The sequence below is a fragment of the Mobula hypostoma genome, chromosome 10 (assembly GCF_963921235.1).
Source record: "Mobula hypostoma chromosome 10, sMobHyp1.1, whole genome shotgun sequence".
NCBI lineage: Eukaryota > Metazoa > Chordata > Chondrichthyes > Myliobatiformes > Myliobatidae > Mobula > Mobula hypostoma.
The window spans coordinates 120,028,303-120,049,492 of NC_086106.1; the positions used below are offsets into that span (position 1 = coordinate 120,028,303).

At 43.9% G+C, this 21,190-nt stretch overlaps 1 protein-coding gene across 1 annotated transcript in view; it reads left to right on the forward strand.

Moving 5' to 3' along the window:
- LOC134352575 (neuronal PAS domain-containing protein 2-like) overlaps positions 1-21,190 on the forward strand; it is a 149,545-nt gene that overhangs the window by 87,975 nt on the left and 40,380 nt on the right. The window contains exons 11-13 of the mRNA XM_063059828.1: positions 1,303-1,450; positions 17,480-17,564; positions 19,424-19,565. Of these exons, the coding sequence (XP_062915898.1) occupies positions 1,303-1,450; positions 17,480-17,564; positions 19,424-19,565 (375 nt within the window). The remainder of the gene's footprint in view (positions 1-1,302; positions 1,451-17,479; positions 17,565-19,423; positions 19,566-21,190) is intronic.

The following is a 21,190-nucleotide window of genomic DNA, read 5'->3' on the forward strand; positions in this document are numbered from 1 at the left end:
TATCCCCTCCCTGCTTCCCCTCCCCCACCCCTTTATCTTTCCCCTTACTGGTTTTTCACCTGGCACCTACCAGCCTTCTCCTTCCCACCCTCCCCCCACCTTCTTTATGGGGCCCCTGCCCCTTCCCTCTTCAGTCCTGACAAAGGGTTCCGGCCCGAAACGTCGACCGATCTTTTCCACTGATGCTGCCCGGCCTGCTGAGTTCCTCCAGCGTGTTGTGAGTGTTGCTTGGAGTGGTCGTCTGCTGCTGTAGCCCATCCACTTCAAGGCTAGATATGAAATACATTAACCATGATCAAATGGCAAAGCAGACTTGATGGGCCAAATGGCCCGATTCTACTATTTATCATGTTCTTATGGAGAGAAAGGGGACGTTCTTGAGGAGTACAAGCTGACACAGATAAATGAGCAAGGATGGACAGAGGTTCATCTCAAGTTCAAGTTCGATTGTGATTCAACCATACACATGAATATAGCCGAACGAAAGAGTTGTCCTCGGTGGCCAAGGTGCAAAATACAGTACCAACAGTCACACACAACACTAGGCACATATAGCATATATAATTATGATAGCAGGAAAACATACAGTCACAATAAGAAAATAATATAGCCCAAGTTCCTGAGTGTCATGGCCTGTAGATTGATGGTGTATGGGACTCAGGTTGGAGGAGCAACACCTCATATACTGTCTAGGTAGTCTCCAGCCCCTTGGTATGAACATAGAATTCTCCAACTTCTGGTAATTCCCTCCCCCTCCCTTCCCTATTTCACTCTACCCCCTCCCCCAGCTCCCTCATGGTTCCGCCTCCTCCTTCTACCAACCATCGTTTTCAAGGGCTATGACGTCAATGCTTCCCCTCCCCCACCCCTTTGTCTTTCAAATTACTGGTCTTTCAACTGACGCTACAAGCATTCTTCAAATCCTTCCCCATCTTTCATTCTTCAGTCCTGACGAAGGGTTCCGGCCCGAAACGTCGACTCATTGTTTCTAACTGATGCTGCCCGACCTGCTGAGTTCATCCAGCGTACTGAAAGTGTTGCTTTGATCACAGCATCCGCAGATTATTTTGTATTTATGATATATGGAATGCTGTCCAGGAGCCACATTTTTGCAAGAGCAAGCACGCAGCAGTTCCTTATCACTTTGGACGTAAAAGCCAGGGAGAATGTGGTCAATTTCTGTTGATTCAATTAACCTGAACATTGGACATGACTACGAACTTAACAGGAACTAAAATGTTCTTGAAACCTACAGTTACGTATTAAAAAGATTACCACTAATGTGCTATTTCTTCTTTGCAGTGATGCAGTTCGGGAAAGGCAAGTCTTGCTACTATCGTTTCCTAACAAAGGGACAACAGTGGATTTGGCTACAGACTCAGTATTACATCACCTTTCACCAGTGGAACTCCAAGCCTGAGTTCATCGTTTGCACTCACAGCGTCGTCAGGTATGTCCATGTAGATAGTAACATGGCACAGGTCAGCTGGGACAACGCATCAGAATCTGTTTAACATCACTGGCATTTGTCATGAAAGTTGTTGTTTTGTGGTAGAAATACCATGCAATACATAATAATACATCTATAAATTACAATAAGAAATATATATAATAAGTTACGGAAACAGTGCAAAAAGAGACCAAAGGAAGTAATGAGGTAGCATTCGTGCATTCATTGTCCAGTCAGAAATCTGACAGCAGAGGGGAAGAAGGTGTTCCTGAAACATTGTGTGTGTGGCTTCCTCTGCCTCCTCCTTGATGGCAGCAATGGGACGAAGGCATGTCCTGGGTAATGAAGTTCCTCAATATGAGGCATCGCCTTTTGAAGGTGTCCTCTGCAAGTCTGAGAGTCGGTGACAAAGACTGGAGGCCTGGAAGAGGCCTTTCCTGGGGTTGGAGGCGTGTGTGTGTGTCTGTGTGTGTAAGGGACAGTGGGAAAGGTGCTCGCTTTGCTGTTGCTTTGTTTTATCCTGTTGTTGCTACTGCTTGTGCTGTGTTGTGTTTTTATTGTGTTGAACACTGTGGGCATGCTATGTTAGTGCCAGAATGGGAAGTTGCTCAAGACAGAATGAGGTAAAAAAATTGGATTTGGCATTGGCTTCACTGGAGAATCCAGAGAGTGGTTGTAGATACTTGCCTCTCTGACTGGAGATTTGTGACTAGTGGAGAGGTACCCATTGTTGCCTGCCATCTTTATCAACAATCTGGATGATAATGTGGTTAACTGGATCAACAAATTTGTAGATGACACCAAGATATGGGGCATAGTGGACAGTGAGGACAACTATCAGAGCTTGCAGTGGAAACTGGCCCAGCTGCAAAATGGCAGATGGAATTTAATAAATACAAGTGTGAAGTGTTACACTTTGGGAGAGCAAACCAGGGTAGGTTAGTAGGGCACTGAGGAGTGCGGTAGAACAGAGAGATCTGGGAATATAGATCCATAATTCCCTGAAAGAAGCATCACCTGTAGATAGGATCATAAAGAGAGCTATTGGCACATTGGCCTACATAAAACAAAACATTGGTACAGGAGTTGAGACATTGGTGAGGCCTAATTTGGAGTATTATGTGCAGTTCTGGTCACCTATCTACAGGAAAGATTTCAGTAAGATTTAAAGGGTACATTGTGAACATAGGTTTGATTTCAACATTTAAGAGAAGTTTGGATAAGTACATGGATGGGAGGAGTATGGAGAGCGATGGTCCAGGTCCAGGGCGATGGGACTAGGTGGAATAATAATAATGCCATGCAGTAGATGGGCTGAAGGGCCTGTTTCTGTGCTCGTGTGCTCTACGACTCTACGAGGGAGATCCTCAAGGCTTACATGGTAGTGAACCAGTTGGCATACACTATTATGCACTAGAGACCCAAGTTCAATTCTGCTGCTGTTTGTAAGGAGTTTGTACATTCTCCCTGTGACTGCATGGGTTTCCTCCGGGTGTTCCAATTTCCTCCCACATTCCAAAGATGTACAGGTTAGGGTTAGCAAGTTGTGGGCATGCTCTGTTGGTGCCACTTGTGGGCTGCCCCCAGCACATCCTCGACTGTGTTGATCATTGACACAACTTTCAGTGTATGTTTCAATGTACACGTGACAAATAAAGCAAGCTTTGTATCTTAATATTTTTATGTACCCAATCACTGCCCGCCCATGCCAGATCCATTGTATTTGCAGTGTGTCTTCTAATGGACAGAGAGTCAGTTTTGGCATAAATATTAAAGTCTTATTTATTATATATTCAAAATATACAAACTTTTCAGTTTAATACAAACAACTCTTTGTCTGCCCTGCACAGGCAGGCAGCTTCTAGTCTTCAGCCAGCTAACAAGAATCACCTGCCTCTCTTTTCCAATCATTACCTGCAGCCTATTTAAACCATGCTCTCCTCCACAATCCTTGTCACTCATACGAACCAGCCAGTGTCAACCAGTTGTTCCTAGCCTTCAGTTACCTTGTTGCCATGTTTTGCTTCGTATCCATTCTCTCTTGTTTCGTGGCCCCCTTGTGGCTTGTTATTTTGCAGTTTATTATTAATTCTCACCACTAAATCCTCTCCACTGCTTTGCATTTGGGTCAAGCCTCCTCTGCATATCTAGTCCAAACATATTTATTTTCAAACCCTTGAGAATATTCCCATCAAGAGAATCGTGAGGTCATCAGAAGTGTAATATTTATATTCTGTTTCCTCTCAATGGAGATACACTGCACAGTCAAAGTCAAAATAATATTTATTATCAAAGTTTGTATATGTTACCATATGTGTACCTTAAGATTCATTATTTTGCAGGCATTTACTGGAAAATAAATACAGTAGAATTCATGAAATATATATACATATGAACAAAGACCGACAAACTCAGTTAGCAACATGTTAATACATATCACAATGGCACCTGTCTCTGTGTCAGAGTGATTGGGAAAATAGCAGATGCACCCATCAGTCCTGAAAATGCTACCATATTATTCAAAGCAAAGATGGTGGTTTTCCCCAGCATCCTGACGTTCAATAATCACCTGATTACTTAGGTGATGAGCTGTGTCCCCCTCACTCCCCAAGCTGTTCAGTTCTTGAAGAGATCGTTAATGGGTCTATTTATCAACAAGATGATTTAGGGATTCTTTGAATATTAAGTAAACATGCACAAAGGTGCATTTAATGAAGTATTCAAAAATAAATGCACTGGTGTTTGTAGGTTCTTTGAAGGTTGGATATTTTGAGGGTCAAAAGATGTGTGCTGTATCATCTGACATTAGCAATCATGGTCTTTCCACAACCATGATTTTTCTTGGCAAATTTTTCTACAGAATTGGTTTCCCATTGCCTTCTTCCGGGCAGTGTCTTCACAAGATGGGTAACTCCTGCCATTATCAATATTCTTCAGAGATTATCTGCTTGGTGTCAGTGGTCGCATAACCAGGTCTTGTGATATGCACCAGCTGCTCATATGACCATCCACCACCTGATCCTGTGGCTTCATTTGACACTGATCAGGGGCTAAGCAGGTACATCACCTTGCCCAAGGGTGGCCTGCAGACTAGCGGAGGGAAGGAATACCTTACACCTCCTTTTGGTAGACACATATCTCCATCCTGCCACCCGCAAAAGATATAACAGACCTTTAATAACATTGCTGATTTTGCTAGTTCACTGAATGCTGTTGGTGTTGGGGTTTTGTCTGATTCACTTCAGTCACAGCAAAAAGGTGTTGGCATTTCGTTCATCTTCCACGTGTGTTACCTTGTACTCAGCTGCCAAGGTCATAAACACAAGAGAATCTGCAGATGCTGGAAATCCAGAGCAATCCACACAAAGTAGTGGAAGAACTCAGTGGGCCAGGCAGTATCTAGGGAGATGTACAAACAGATGATGTTGCAGGCCGAGAGCTTTCATCAGGATTGAAAAAGAAGGGGGAGGAAGCGAGAATGAGAGAATGGGGGAGATGGGAAGGAGTACGAGCTGGCAGCTGGGAGGTGAGACCACGTGACGAGCAAGGTGGGGGGTGAAAAGTGGAAAAGGCAAAGTGCTGAAGAAGAAGGAATCAGATTGGAATGTTGCCCGACCTGCTGAGATCCTCAAGCATTTTGTGTGTGTTGACAAATTTGTGTTTTTCACATGTGTGTGAAACAGAATGCACTTGAGCAGGAAGGACTAGAAGTAGCAGTGAGACCTGTGATTCTCCATTCCCTTCTGTTCACAGGGAATGCAGTACATACACAGGCCCAGCACTTTGGAGATACAGGAGTGGATTTTTAACCTGTGATTCAGATTAAAAGTCCCAAAGAACTGTATCAGCATGATCACAGCTGGAATTCCATACGAAGAATATTGGTGCCCAAACTCACAGCTTGTTCTATCTATAAAGAGTAAAAGAGAGATGAGAGTGGATATTGGTCCACTGAAAAATGACATTGGAGAGGGGGTAATGGGGACAAACAAATGGCAGATGAATTTAATAAGAATATTGTGTCAGTCTTCACTGTGGAAGACACTAGCAGAATTGCAGAAATGTGAGACTGTCAGGGGGCGGAGTGAGTGTTTTTGCTCTTACTGAGGAGAAGGTGTTTGTGAAGCTGGAGGGTCTGAAGGTAGATAAGTCACTTAGACCAGATGGACTACACACTTCTGGAAAAGGTGGCCAAAGAGATTGTGGAGGCACTATTAATTATCTTTCAAGAATCACTAGATTCTGGAATGGTTCCAGAAGTCTGGAAAATTGACAATGTCACTCCACTCTTCAAGAAGGGAGGGAGACAGAAAAAGAAGAAATTGTTGGCCAGTTAGCCTGATCTTTGGTTGGGAAGATGTCACAGTCCTTTGTTAAGGATGAGGTTTTTGGGTACGTGGGGACATGGCAAAATCAGCCAAATTCAGCCTGGTTTCCTTAAGGAAAATCTTGCCTGAAAAATTTGTTAGAATTTGTTAGGAAATAACAGATAGGATCGACAAAGGAAAATCAGTGGATGTTGTTCACTTGGAGTATCAGAAGGCCTTTGACAAGTTGCCACATATGAGGCTGTTTAACAAGATAAGGATCAATGGTATTACAGGAAAGATACTAGCATGGATAGAAGATTGGCTGTGAGGCAGGAGGCAAATAGTGGGAATAAAGGTGGCCTTTTCTGGTTGGCTGCTGGTGACTGATGGTGTTCCATAGGAATCAGTGTTCAGATCATTTCTTTTCATGTTATGTGTCAATGACTTGAATAAAAGAATTGATGCTGTAGTCATGTTTGCGGACAATGTGAAGATAGGTGGAGGGGCTAGTAGTGTTCAGAAAGCAGAATGTTTGCAGAAGGAGAGACCGATTAGGAGAATGAGCAAAGAAGTGGCAGTGAAGGGAAGAAATAAAGGTGTAGACTATTTTCTAAACAGGGAGAAAATTCATAAATTAGAGCTGCAGAGGGACTTGGCAGTCCTCTTAAAGGTTAACTTGCAGGCTGAGTAGGTAGTAAGAAAGACAAATGCAATGTTAACATTCATATCGAGAGGGCTAGAATATAAAAGCAAAGATATGATGCTGGGGCTTTATAAGGCATTGGTCAGACTGCACTTGGAGTATTGTCCAGTCTCCCAGATGGCCACATCTGCACCAGTTGCGTCGAGCTGCAGCTCCTAAGGGACCGGGTTAGGGAACTGGAGCTGCAGCTCGATGACCTTCAGCTGGTCAGGGAAAGTGAAGAGGTGATAGAGAGGAGCTACAGGCAGGTAGTCACACCAGGGCCTTGGGAGACAGACAAGTAGGTAACAGTCAGGAGAGGGAAGGGCAAGAATGAAATACTAGAGAGTACCCCTGTGGCTGTCCCCCTTAACAATAAGTACTCCTGTTTGAGTACTGTTGGGGGGGGACCTACCTGGGGGAAGCAACAGTGGCCGCACCACTGGCCCAGAGGCTCAGAAGGGTAGGGAAAGGAAGAGGATGGCAGCAGTGATAGGGGACTCTATAGTTAGGGGGTCTGACAGGCGATTCTGTGGATGCAGAAAAGAAACACAGATAGTAGTTTCCCAGGTGCCAGGGTCCGGGATGTTTCTGATCGCGTCCCCAATATCTTGAAGTGGGAAGGAGAACAGCCAGAGGTCGTGGTACATATTGATACCAACAACATAGGTAGGAAAAGGGAGGAGGTCCTGAAAACAGACTACAGGGAGTTAGGAAGGAAGTTGAGAAGCAGGACCACAAAGTAGTAATCTCAGGATTACTGCCTGTGCCACATGACAGTGAGTATAGGAATAGAATGAGGTAGAGGATAAATGTGTGGCTGAGGGATTGGAGCAGGGGGCAGGGATTCAGATTTCTGGATCACTGGGACCTCTTTTGGGGCAGGTGTGACCTGTACAAAAAGGACAGGTTACACTTGAATCCAAGAGGAACCAATATCCTGGCAGGGAGGTTTGCTAAGGCTATTGGGGAGAGTTTAAACTAGAATTTCTGGGGGGTGGGAACCGAACTGAAGAGACAGAGGAAGGGTAGTTGGCTCACAAATAGAGAAAGCTTGTAGGCAGTGTGAGAGGGAGGATAGACAGGTGATAGAGAAGGGATGCACTCAGACCGATGGTTTGAGATGTGTCTATTTTGATGCAAGGAGTATTATGAACAAAGCAGATGAGCTTAGAGCGTGGATCAGTTCTTGGAGCTATGATGTTGTAGCCATTACAGAGACTTGGAAGGCTCGGGGAGGAATGGTTACTTAGAAAGGACAGGGAAGGAGGCAAAAGAGGTGGGGGCATGGCACTGCTGATCAGAGTGTCATGGCTGCAGAAAAGGAGGAAGTCATGGAGGGATTGTCTACTGAGTCTCTACGGGTGGAAGTTAGGAACAGGAAGGAGTCAATAACTCTACTGGATGTTTTTTATGGATCACCCAATAGTAACAGGAACATCGAGGAGTACATAGGGAGGCAGATTCTGGAAAGGTGTAATAATAACAGGGTTGTCGTGTTAGGAGATTTTAATTTCCCAAATATTGATTGGCATCTCCCAAGAGCAAGAGGTTTAAATGGGGTGGAGTTTGTTAGGTGTGTTCAGGAATATTTCCTGACACAGTATGTAGTTAAGCTTACAGGAAGAGAGGCTGTACTTGATCTGATTTTGGAAAATGAATTTTTTTTTGGAAAACCAGGTGGTCAGGTGTCAGATTTCTCAGTGGGAGAGAATTTTGGAGATAGTGATCACAACTCTATTGTCCTTTACCAGGGCATTGGTAGGATTGATAGGAACAATTGATAGGAACAGACAAGTTAGGAAAACGTTTAATTGGAGGAAAGGGAAATATGAAGATATCAGGCAGGAACTTGGAAGCATAAATTGGGAATCAATGTTCTCAGGGAAGTGTACGGCAGAGATGTGGCAAATGTTCAGGGGATATTTGTGTGGCGTTCTGCATAGGTACGTTCCAATGAGACAGGGAAAAGATGGTAGGGTACAGGAACCATGGTGTACAAAGGCTGCTGAAAATCTAGTCAAGAAGAAAAGAAAAACCTATGAAAGGTTCAAAAAACTATGTAATTATTGAGATCTAGAAGATTATAAGGCTAGCAGGAAGGAGCTTAAGTATGAAATTAGGAGAGCCAGAAGGGACCATGAGAAGACTTTGGCAGGCAGGATGAAGGAAAACCCCAAGGCATTCTACAAGTATGTGAAGAGCAAGAGGATAAGACATGAGAGAATAGGACCATTCAAGTGTGACAGTGCAAAAGTGTGTATGGAACCAGAGGAGATAGCAGAGGTACTTAATGAATACTTTGCTTCAGTGTTCACTAAGGAAAAGGATCTTGGCGATTGTAGGAATGACCTACAGCGGACTGAAAAATTTGAACATATAGACATTAAGAAAGAGGATGTGTTGGAGCTTTTGGAAAGCATCAAGTTGGATAAGACACTGGGACTAGACGAGATGTACCCCAGGCTACTGTGGGAGGCAAGGGAGGAGATTGCTGAGCCTCTGACGATGATCTTTGCATCATCAATGGGGACGGGAGAGGTTCCGGAGGATTGGGGGGTTGCGGATGTTGTTCCCTTATTCAAGAAAGGGAGTAGAGATAACCCAGGAAATTATAGGCCAGTGATTTTTACTTTAGTGGTTGGTAAGTTGATGGAGAAGATCCTGAGAGGCAGGATTTATGAACGTTTGGAGAGGTATAATATGATTAGGAATAGTCAGCATGACTTTGTCAAAGGCAGATCATGGCTTATGAGCCTGAATGAATTTTTTGAGGATGTGACTAAACACATTGATGAAGGTAGAGCTGTAGATGTAGTTTATATGGATTTCAGCAAGCCATTTGATAAGGTACCCCATGCAAGGCTTATTGAGAAAGTAAGGAGGCATGGGATCCAAGAGGACATTGCTTTGTGGATCCAGAACTGACTTGCCCACAGAAGGCAAAGAGTGATTGTAGATGGGTCATAATCTGCATGGAGGTCAGTGACCAGTGGTGTGCCTCAGGGATCTGTTCTGGGACCCCTTCTCTTTGTGATTTTTATAAATGACCTGGATGCAGAAGTGGAGAGATAGGTTAGTAAATTTGCTGATGACAAAAAGGTTGGGGGTGTTGTGGATAGTGTGGAGGGCTGTCAGAGGTTACAACGGAACATTGATAGGATGCAAAACTGGGCTGAGAAGTGGCAGATGGAGTTCAACCCAGATAAGTGTGAGGTGCTTCATTTTGGTAGGCCAAATATGATGGCAGGATATAATATTAATGGTGAGACGCTTGGCAGTGTGGAGGATCAGAGGGATCTTGGGGTCCAAGTCCATAGGACACGCAAAGCTGCTGCACAGGTTGACTCTGTGGTTAAGAAGGCATACGGTGCATTGGCCTTCATTAACTGTGGGATTGAGTTCAAGACCCGAGAGGTAATGTTACAGCTATATAGGGCCCTGGTCAGACCCCATTTGGAGTACTGTGCTCAGTTCTGGTCACCTCACTACAGGAAAAATGTCGAAACTATAGAAAGGGTGCAGAGGAGATTTACGAGGATGTTGCCTGGATTGGGGAGCATGCTTTATGAGAATAGGTTGAGTGAACTCGGCCTTTTCTCCTTGGAGCGACAGAAGATGAGAAGTGACCTGATAGAGATGTATAAGATGATGAGAGGCATTGATCGTGTTGATAGTCAGAGGCTTTTTTCCAGGGCTGAAGTGGCTAACACAAGAGGGCACAGTTTTAAGGTGCTTGGAAGTAGGTACAGATGAGATGTCAGGGGTAAGTGTTTTTAGGCAGAGATTGATGAGTGCGTGGAATGGGCTGCCGGCGACGGTGGTGGAGGCAGATATGATAGCGTCTTTTAAGAGACTCCTGGATATGTACATGGAGCTTAGAAAAATAGAGGGCTATGGACAACCCTGGGTAATTACTAAATGTTTGGCACAGCATTGTGGTCCAAAGGGCCTGTACTGTGCTGTCGGCGTTTCTATTGTGAGCACTTTTGGGCTCCTTATCTAAGAAAGATGTGCTGGCATTGCAGTGGGTCCAGAGGAGGTCCACAAAAATTATCCCAGCAAAGATAGGGTTAACATATAAAGAGCATTTAATGGCTCTGGGCCTGTAATCACTGGAGTTTAGAAGAATGAGGGGGAATCTCATTGAAACATATTGAATATTGAAAGGGTGACATAGACTGGATATGGAGAGGATGCAGCCTGAAGTGGGGGAGCCTAGGACCAGAGGGCACAGCCACAGAATAGAGGGACGTCCATTTAAAACAAAGATGAGGAGGAATTTCTTTAGCCAGAGGGTGGTTAATCTGTGGAATTCATTGCCACAAGCAGCTGTGCAGGCCATGTTATTGGGTATACAATATTTAAGTTGGAGTGATAGGTCCATAATTAATGAGGGTGTCAAACATTATTGGGAGAAGGTGGGAGAATGGTATTGAGAGGGATAATAAATTAACCATGATGGATTAGCTGAATAGACTTGATGGGCCAAATGGCCTATTTCTACTCCTCTTAATCATACATAGCTATAATATTAGTTTCCCCTTGCTACCTGGTTCTAGGCACCTACCGCTCCGTGTAAAACAAAATCTATCTCATAGATCTCCTTTAAACTTTCCCCCTCTCACCTTAAGTCTTTGTCCCCGACTACTTATAGTCATCTATTCCTCTCGCCATTTTATAGAATTCTATCATCCCTCACCCAATGGTCACAAGAAAATTATTCAAGTTTTCGGTGGGGACACATTCTTAACATTTTGTACTCGATCACCAAAACTTAGTTCCAACATGATAGATAAGAACCTAGAACATAGAACATAATCTCAAACACAAGAGACTCTGCAAATGCTAGAAATCCAGAGTAACACACAGAAAATGAACGCTGGAGGAACTTAGCAAGTCAGGCAGCATCGATAGAGAAGAATAAACGGTTGACATTTCAGGCTGAGATCTTTCTTCAAGACTGGAAAGGGAAAGATGTCAGATTACGAAGGTGGGGAGAGTGGAAGGAGTACAAGCTAGGTGGTAAGTGAAGCCAGGTGAGTGGGGCAGGAGGGATGAAGTAAGAGGCTGGGAGGTGACAGGTAGAAAAGGTGAAGGGCTGGAGAAGAAGGAATCTGATAGGAGGGGAGACTAGACCATGGGAGAAAAGGAAGGAGGAGGGGCACCAAGGGGAGGTGACGAGAAGCGGTAAGAGGACAGAGTGGGGAATTGAAGAGAGAAGGGGGAGGGTGTAAGTTACCAGAAGTTGAACATAATCTTTATTTAGTAGTAACACATAGAACACATAATAGTACAGCACAGTACAGGCCCTTCAATTCACAGTGTTGTAATGACAGACATCCCACCTTGCAAAAACTCATTTCAGGGAGGTCTCAACCGGAAGTCTCAATCTCATAGCAATCTACGTCAATGAATTTGTTAATTTTGCAAGACATCAGACTCACAAGTGTTTTGTGAGACAGCTGACTTCTGAATTCTGACTTAAAGTGCCATGTTCACAATAGCTGCTGTCTTGGTTGATGAGCAGGCATAGTTTGTTGCTATTTCTGAATCAGGAAACATTTTCCTGAGTAACTTGCCTGTGTGCTTACACACCTGGAATGGCAGGTTATGCTCAACGATGAAAGATGTAAAGTACACCTCAGCTCGAGTGACCTTCCCTGTCAGACTTTGGTTTTCTCCTGAAAAGAACTGTGAAATACTTGAACAGCCTTCCCTGCGCTTAGCCTCCCTAATATGTTGTGGTACCTAAAAGAAATAAAAGCGTAAGGTGTATCCTTATTGCAGGTGTGCACCGCTTAACGTCCGATCGCATATACGTCCGTAGTCACACACACACACATTGCCTGCACTTGTTAGGATAGAACTTACTTTTTCACATCGAAATGGGGGATTTTAAATGCGTGATTTAGAAGTTCTGTGTCTTCAAGTTCAAGTTTATTGTCATCTGGCTGATTGTCCACAAACGAAACAACCTCTGTCCGGACCACAGTGTAGCCACAATACATACATCACGCACACCAGATAAAACAATATATTACCATATTATTTAATAAAGTGTAATTCAAAATGCATCTAAAGTGCGCAGCACAGGTGAACAGTTCACTGTCCTAATGACGAGACCTCGGTGGGGGCCGGGTGTTTATCAAAATCGTTTTTTCTTCTGAAAACGGCTGCTCTTAAACCCAGCCCATCACGGGCTTCGATGTACCCGTAAGTGGAAGTGTTTCAGGAAAAAAACCCCGAAGAATTTGCTTGCTGTGAGCGCGTTTTTAAAGATGTCTTAGCAGATGATTTTGGAATTTCTCTCCAATTTAAACCCCGCTCTAATCCCCTAAGACGCCAACGCGCCCCGCCCATATAGGACAGCCGTGCGTAGTCAGGTTGTCACCGCCAGCCTTGGGAATTTCTTCGCCAGGCTTTTGTACTTCATCACCGACAGTTGTCTGGATGATTTCAGCATCATTACAGACGGCAGTAACTGAACTGATGGAGTATGGAAGAGAGAGAGAGAGGTCGACTGTAAAGCCCGCCCACAGAGAAAACTGATAGGTTTATTTAGCACAAAGAGAGATCCCTCTCCCTCTCTAAGAAATCGATTTCCGGGATATTATACATAATTTGTGGGCATCACAGAGCCGCTGTCGATATGCGGGAGACTCCCGGAATTCCCGGGAGAGGTGGGATGTCTGTAATGACCATATATACCACCTGGGATGAATTTATAGACTTTAGCTCTCTAAACAACAATGAATCTTACTCAAACAGTGATTAGTTAACTGGTGGCTCCATTGACCTATAGCAAATTAACAAAATTATTAATACAAACAACAAGTACTTTTTCCAAGAAAGATCAATCAATCATGCACCTATTCATGAAACAATAGGCCGAGAGCACCCTCTTGTGGCAGGCTAGCTCACTGCAATCTCAAGCACTCATCAATGGCATTATTCTCAAGAGGTTTGCGGACTCCTTTGAGAATATCCTTTTGAAACTGAAGAAAACAGCCTTGAATGGCAAAGTAATATAGTACCACAATACCTTTCCCTCCCTCTGGTTGCCTTCCTCCTTCCCTTTCTCCCATGGTTCACTGACCTCTCCTATCAGATTCCTTCCTCTTCAGCTCTTTGCCTCTTCCTCCCATCACCTCCCAGCTTCTTACTTCATCCCCTTCCCCCATCCACCTGCCTACCACCTCATCTGGTCTCACTTATGTCTTCCAGCTTGTACTTCTCCCTACCCCCAACTTCCTTATTCTGCCTTCTGCCCTTTTCCTGATAAAGAGGCCCAGCCTGAAACGCCAACTGTTTATTCCTTTCCATAGATGCTGCCTGGCCTGCTGAGTTCCTCCAGCATTTTGTGTGTGTTACCCTGGATTTCCAGCATCTGCAGAACCTCTTGTGTTTGTAACTTTTAACTTATAACTTTTACAAGTGGTATATGGAATCATCATCATTCCCCATCAACTTATGATCCTTTCTGCATACACTAAACATCACCATGAAGATTTGCCAGTAACATTAAACATGCTTAACGTGATATCAAAAGGTGTTGATATTAAATTTTAACCCATGGTAGACTCATGTTGCACCTGTAAGTATCTGAGACCCTCACAATATGTTAATGTACTTCTGGTACCTAATAAAGTGGTCACTGTGTGTATGTTCATGGTCTTCTGCTGCTGTAGCCCATCCACTTAAAAGGTTTGACGTGTTGTACATTCAGAAATGCTCTTCTGCACCCTTATTGTAACTCATGGTTATTTGAGTTACTGTCGCCTTCCTGTCAGTTTGAACCTGTCTGGCCGTTCTCCTCTCACCTTTCTGGTGTTCACTGAATGCTTTTATTTCTTTTTCCCACCATTCTCTGTAAAGTATAGAGACTGTTGTGTGTGAAAATCCCACGAAATCAGCAGTTTCTGAGATGCCCCATCAGGCAACAACAACCACTCCACAGTCAAAGTCACTCTGATCACGTTTCTTCCCCATTCTGATGTTTGGTTCGAACAACAACTGAACCTCTTGACCACGTCTGCATGCAGGAAGTTGTTGCCATGTGATAGGCTGATTAGATATTTGTATTATTTATTTATTTGTTGAGCTACAGCACAGAATAGTCCCTCCCAGCCCTTTGAGGCACGTTATCCAGCAACACCTGATTTAACTTTAACCTTAGCCTCATCACAGGACAACTTATAATGACCAATTAACCTACCAACCAATACATCTTTGGACTGTGGGAGGAAACTATAACACGCAGAGGAAACCCACGGCAGTCACAGGGAGGACGTACAAATTCATTACAGACAGCAGCAGGAATTAAATCTGGGGCACTGGTATTGTAAAGCGTTGTGTTAACCACTACACTACCATGCCACCCACAACGAGCAGGTGTATGTAATGAAGAGGCCACTGAGTGTAGATTTTAAAGTCAAGGGTTCATTTATCATACAAGGAAACCATTCAATAGCCTCCTAACAATAGGATAGAAACTGCCCTTGAACCTGGTACTACATGCTATCAAGTTTTAGTATCTTCTGCCCGATGGAAGAGAGAGAGAGAGAGAGAATTTTTTGAGGAAATTACCAGTAGGCTAGACAAGGGAGATGCAGTAGATGTTGTATATTTGGACTTTCAGAAGGCCTTTGATAAGGTGCCACACTTAACAAGATAAGAGCCCATGGAATTACGGGAAAGTTACATACGTGGATAGAGCGTTGGCTGATTGGCAGGAAACAGAGAGTGGGAATAAAGGGATCCTATTCTGGTTGGTTGCTGGTTTCCAGTGGTGTTCCACAGGGATCAGTGTTGGGGCCGCTTCTTTTTACGTTGTACATCAACGATTTGGATTATGGAATAGATGGCTTTGTGGCTAAGTTTGCTGACGATACGAAGATAGGTAGAGGGGCCGGTAGTGCTGAGGAAATGGAGAGTCTGCAGAGGGATTTGGATAGATTGGAAGAATGGGCAAAGAAGTGGCAAATGAAATACAATGTTGGGAAGTGTATGGTTATGCACTTTGGCAGAAGAAATAAACTGGCAGACTATTATTTAAATGGGGAGAGAATTCAAAGTTCTGAGATGCAACGGAACTTGGGAGACCTCGTACAGGATTCCCTTAAGGTTAACCTCCAGGTTGAGTCGGTGGTGAAGAAGGCGAATGCAATGTTGGCATTCACTTCTAGAGGAATAGAGTATAGGAACAGGGATGTGATGTAGAGGCTCTATAAGGCACTGGTGAGACCTCACTTGGAGTACTGTGGGCAGTTTTGGTCTCATTGTTTAAGAAAGGATGTGCTGACATTGGAGAGGGTACAAAGAAGATTCACTAGAATGATTCCGGGAATGAGAGGGTTAACATATGAGGAACGTTTGTCCGCTCTTGGACTGGATTCCTTGGAGTTTAGAAGAATGAGGGGAGACCTCATAGAAACATTTCAAATGTTGAAAGGCATGGATGGAGTGGATGTGGCAAAGTTGTTTCCCATGATGGGGGAGTCTAGTACGAGAGGGCATGACTTAAGGATTGAAGGGCGCCCACTCAGAACAGAGATGCAAAGAAATTTTTTTAGCCAGAGGGTGGTGAATCTATGGAATTTGTTGCCACGGGCGGCAGTGGAGGCCAAGTCATTGGGTGTATTTAAGGCAGAGATTGATGGGTATCTGAGTAGCCAGGGCATCAAAGGTTATGGTGAGAAGGCAGGGGAGTGGGACTAAATGGGAGAATGGATCAGCTCATGATAAAATGGTGGAACAGACTCGATGGGCCGAATGGCTGACTTCTGCTCCTTTGTCTTATGGTCTTATGGAGAAGTCAGAAAGTCTGGGGTGGGAAGAGACTTGATTATGTGAAACCAGACCCAGAGAATGTGTTTGCCTTTGCAAAGGTCTAGCAAGCCACTCTGTCTGGGAACAACTCAGGACAGGTAAGAAAACTTGCCTGGCTAATGATGCCAACATTCTGAAAAGAAAAAATGAGAGAAAAGAGAAACTCAAAACCAATTCCAGAACCGTGGTAGTTGTCAAAATGCAGTGAAGGGCAAGGTAAAGCGGACAATAGTGGAACACGTAAGTTTTCAAAAACTTAACCCCCTTTGATGAATCTATTAACTTAATTGTGGTAATATTTTGTTCTATGTGCTGTGTGAGAAATGTGTTTTGTGGGCGCACATTAGTCTGGAGGAATGCTGGTTGGTTTGGTTCTAACTATATACAGTCAGATGACAATAAATTTTAAATGGCATGGTTCAGAGCGATGGGCATTATCAATCTCAGCCCACTCGACAGAATTGTCAGAGTAAGTCATAAAATCATTGGCCAGGAACACAAATTACTAAACAGCGTCCATAAGAGACAGACAATAAAGAAGGCTGAACAAATAGAAGAGGACATTACACATACACTTCACACGTACTCCACTCTCATGCAGTCTGGACACCACTACAGGTCCCTACCCATCAGCAGCAGAAGAGTCTTATCCATTTTTGTGCCTTCCTCCATTCTCCTCCTCAACACCCGATTTTGAATATATGGTATGCTTAGCACCTTTGATAGTAAAAGCAGTCAGTTTTATTGTGTGCATTTGTATTTTAAATCGTGCGTTAATTTTTAGTATTTATTATCTATTGTGAGTATTGTATATTGTGTTTAACTATATGTAGTGTGGTGTTGTGTATCTTAAGTTCTGTGATGTTGCCCTTACCTCTGCACAAACGAAGTTCCTCACGGAAAATAAAGTGAATTGAACTTGAGCTATTAGGTTCATGTTTGACAGGACCGATTGTGTGTGTGCATATGGTTCAGGCATAACTTTAGTTGGTTCAATTTGTCCTGTAATGGTCGTTTCTTTATTCTTTGACAAATTAGAAGGATTTATCTATTACACTGGCTAGTTTTGAATTCCTGTTTATTGTACATCTTAACTAAAGCATTAAACTAATATCGCTACTGTGGCTGATGTCACCACCGTCATCTTTTCTGTGTGTTATGCACATTAAGCCCAAATTTCATCTGCCTTCATCTTTTGATTTGCAGCTACGCCGAAGTCCGTGCAGAGAGACGGCGAGAACTGGGCCTCAAGGAAACTTCAGCTGAGATCCTGACTCCACCAGTCCTAAAGGTAGCAATAACTGCCAAATCTGTTGGCTGAAGGTAGCAATAACCGTCAAAGTTATCGATTTCCTGAACCAGTTACTATAATGATCAGAATTCTTTAAGTCATGAGAGCAAGAATGGGAGGAAGGCAGGGGCCGATCTCTAGCTCCTTACACCATTCAATGGTGAGACTGAACCTCAGTCATGTCCCTTGGTAGCGCAGTAGTTAGCATAACACTTTACAAAGCCGGTGACCGAGGTTCAATTCTAGCCGCTATCTATAAGGAGTTTGCATGTTCTCCCCGTTACTGCTTGGGTTTCCTTCAGGTGCTCTGCTTTCCTCCCACATTCCAAAGACATACAGTTTGGGTTAGTAAGTTGTGAACATGATATGTTGGTGCCAGAAACATACAGGCTGCCCCCAGCACATCCTTGACTATGTTGGTCATTGACACAAGTAGTACATTTCACTGTATGTTTTGATGCACACAACAAATAAAGCTAATCCTAGACTCACCCACAGAAGGAAACATCCTGTCTATGTCCACTTTATCCAGGCCTGTCAATATTTGATATGTTTCAATGATATTTCCCCTCATTTTTCTAAACTACGAGTATAGGCCCATGGCCATCAAATTCTCCTCATATATTATCCTCCTCTGGATCCTCTCCAATGCCAGCACATCCTTTCTTAAATAAGACATAGTGGTCTTCAGTGCGGACACGTGGCCAAGGCATTCGACTGGTGACCTGAAGGTCGTGAGTTCGATCCCCAGCCAAGGCAGCGTGTTGTGTCCTTGAGCAAGGCACTTAACCACACATTGCTCTACAACGACACTGGTGCCAAGCTGTGTTGGCCCTAGTGCCCTTCCCTTGGACAACATCAGTGGCGTGGAGAGGGGAGACTTGCAGCGTGGGCAACTGCCGGTCTTCCATACAACCTTGCCCAGGCCTGCGCCCTGGAGAGTGAAATCTTTCCAGGCGCAGATCCATGGTCTCGCAAGACTAACGGGTGCCTTTATTTATAGTGGTCTTCAAGCTTCAAAGTGACACATTTTATAGACTGGTGACTTTCTGGTGTGGATCTCCAGTTTAGCTGTGAATGGTCAGATACAATGGCTCTCTTATCTGCATACCATTTATTCAAGTGCCTCTGTCTACTGCAAATAACCTTATGTTCTTACAAAAGTTGAAGGCCACGAGGTTAGTTTGCATGCCATAGCTTATTGAGATAGAATCAGAGAGCCAATGAAGGATAGCTCTCCAGGGCAGCCTGATAGTGTAGCCATGAGTGGAATGCTTTACAGTACCAGATGTAATTGTCTTTCCTTTTCTCGCCTTGTGGTGCATCGGCAGCATTTTGGCCATTTCCGTAGTATTTGTCTGATTTTTTCCGAGCCCAAGTTGCTAGCTCAACGCTCAGCTCAGCTCGATGGAAAGTGCACAAGGAACCAGCCAGATCCCAGAGCATTTGCCTCGCAGTCCGCTGCTGATGTCACTACACCACAGGCCAGCAGCAGCTGTAAAATCAGGGTTCAATTCCAACCACTGCCTGTGAGGAGTTTGTATTTTCTCCCTGTGACCACGTGGGTAACTTCCGGGTGCTCCAGTTCCTTCCCACATTCCAAAGACGTGCAGGTCAGGGTTCGTGAGTTGTGGGCGTGCTTCGTTGGCGCCGGAAGTGTAGCGGGCTATCCCCGGCATGTCCTCAGACTGTGTTGGTCACTGATGCAAGCAACACGTTTCACTGTATGTTTCAATGTACATGTGACAAAGCACCTCGAAAAAGTTTCCTAAATTGGATATGTTTACTGAACACACATCGCTGTAATCTTCTCAGTGTTGTGACTGTCACCTTCGTTCCACCTCTCCCCCGTGTTACAGATTCAGGACTGCCACATGGAGAGCACGCATTGTGAGTGTGTCCAGGACGTTTCCACAGAGAAGCTCAGTAGCAGTCGACCGTGCTCAGTGTCATCTCCAAGCTCGTTCAAGTCCTCTCACGATGCATTGTCCGACACTCCTTGTAAGTGAAAGTTACTGGATTTATCTACAGTATGTTTGTGCTCATTTTGTTTCCATTCAAGGGGACTGAGTCAGAACCAGGTTTATCTTTAACGTACGTTTGTCATGAAATTGTCCTGATGAAGGGTCTCAGCCTGTTCATGCCTCTCCATATATGCTGCCAGACTTGCTGAGTTCCTCCATCATTTAGTGTGCGTTGCTCAAGGTTTCAGCTCTCTTATGTATAAGACTATAAGACATTGGAACAGAATTAGGTCATTCGGCCCATTGAATCAGCTTCACCATTTGATCATGGCTGATCCATCTCCTTCTCAACCCCATTCTCCTGCCTTCTTCCCATAATCTTTCACGCCCTGACTTATTAAGGATCTATCAACCTCCACCTTAAATACCAGTGACCTGGCCTCCAAAGCTGCTTGTGACAACGATTTCCATAGATTTACCACTCCCTGGCTAAAGAGATTCCACCTCATCTCCATTCTAAATGGACATGCCTCAATTCTGAGATTGTGTCTTCTAGTCCTAGTTTCCCCCACTATAGGAAACATCTTCCCCACATCCACTCTATCGAGGACTCTATCAGCAATACAGTGCAATACATAAAATGCTCCAGTCTACATTAACAGAGACATAGTGGAGAGAGTGTCCAGTTTCATGTTTCTGGGAATACATATCTCAGAAGACCTTACATGGTCCACTAACACCACTACAATAGTTAAGAAAGCACAGCAATGTTTGTTTTTCTTCAGGACGCTGAAGAAAGCTGGTCTACCTGAACAGGTGCTGGTGACCTTTTACCGCTGCACCATAGAGAGCATCTTAACATACTGCATCTCTGTGTGGTATCTCAGTTGTACAGTAGCTGATAGGAAAGCACTTCAGCGGTTTGTCTCTACTGCACAGAAGATCATCGGGACACAGCTCCCAGCCCTGGAGGACACCTACAGCTCTTGCTGCCTAAGGAAAGCTACAAGCATCTGTAAGGACAATACACACCCATGCAATCATCTGTTTGAACTTCTTCCATCTGGCAGATGTTGTAAGACGTTATATGCCCGCACTTCCAGACTGAAAAATAGCTTTCTCCCCAGAGCTATAATTGCTCTGAACCAATCGATCAAGCATCATCCATAAATTTGTTATATTGCTACTTTAATACCGGTTTTATGGCTGTCGTGCATCCGAGTTGTGCTTTTGTACTGCTGGACATTGCTTGCACTGGCTGGTTACTTGATTTTATTTATTGTTTATTTATTTTATTTGTTGTTTTATAGCACTGAGTATGAGAGTTGCAAACTCATTTTCACTGTATTGGTGCATGACAAATTGTACTACTCAATGACAGTAAAGATATTTCATTTCATTTCATTCATTCATTTAAAAATGCTATAAGCTACTAGAAAAAGATAGTTAAATAAATAAATAGCACAAAAGAGGAATAGCAAGGTCGGTTTCATTGAACATTCAGAAATACGATAGCTGTGAAGAGGCTGCTGTTTCTAAATCATTCAGTGCGAATCTTCAGTCTCCTGTACCTCCTTTCTGATGGGAGTAATGAGAAGTGGGCATGTCCTGCATAGTGAGGGTCCATAATGACGGATGCCGCCTTCTTAAGCCATCTCCTTT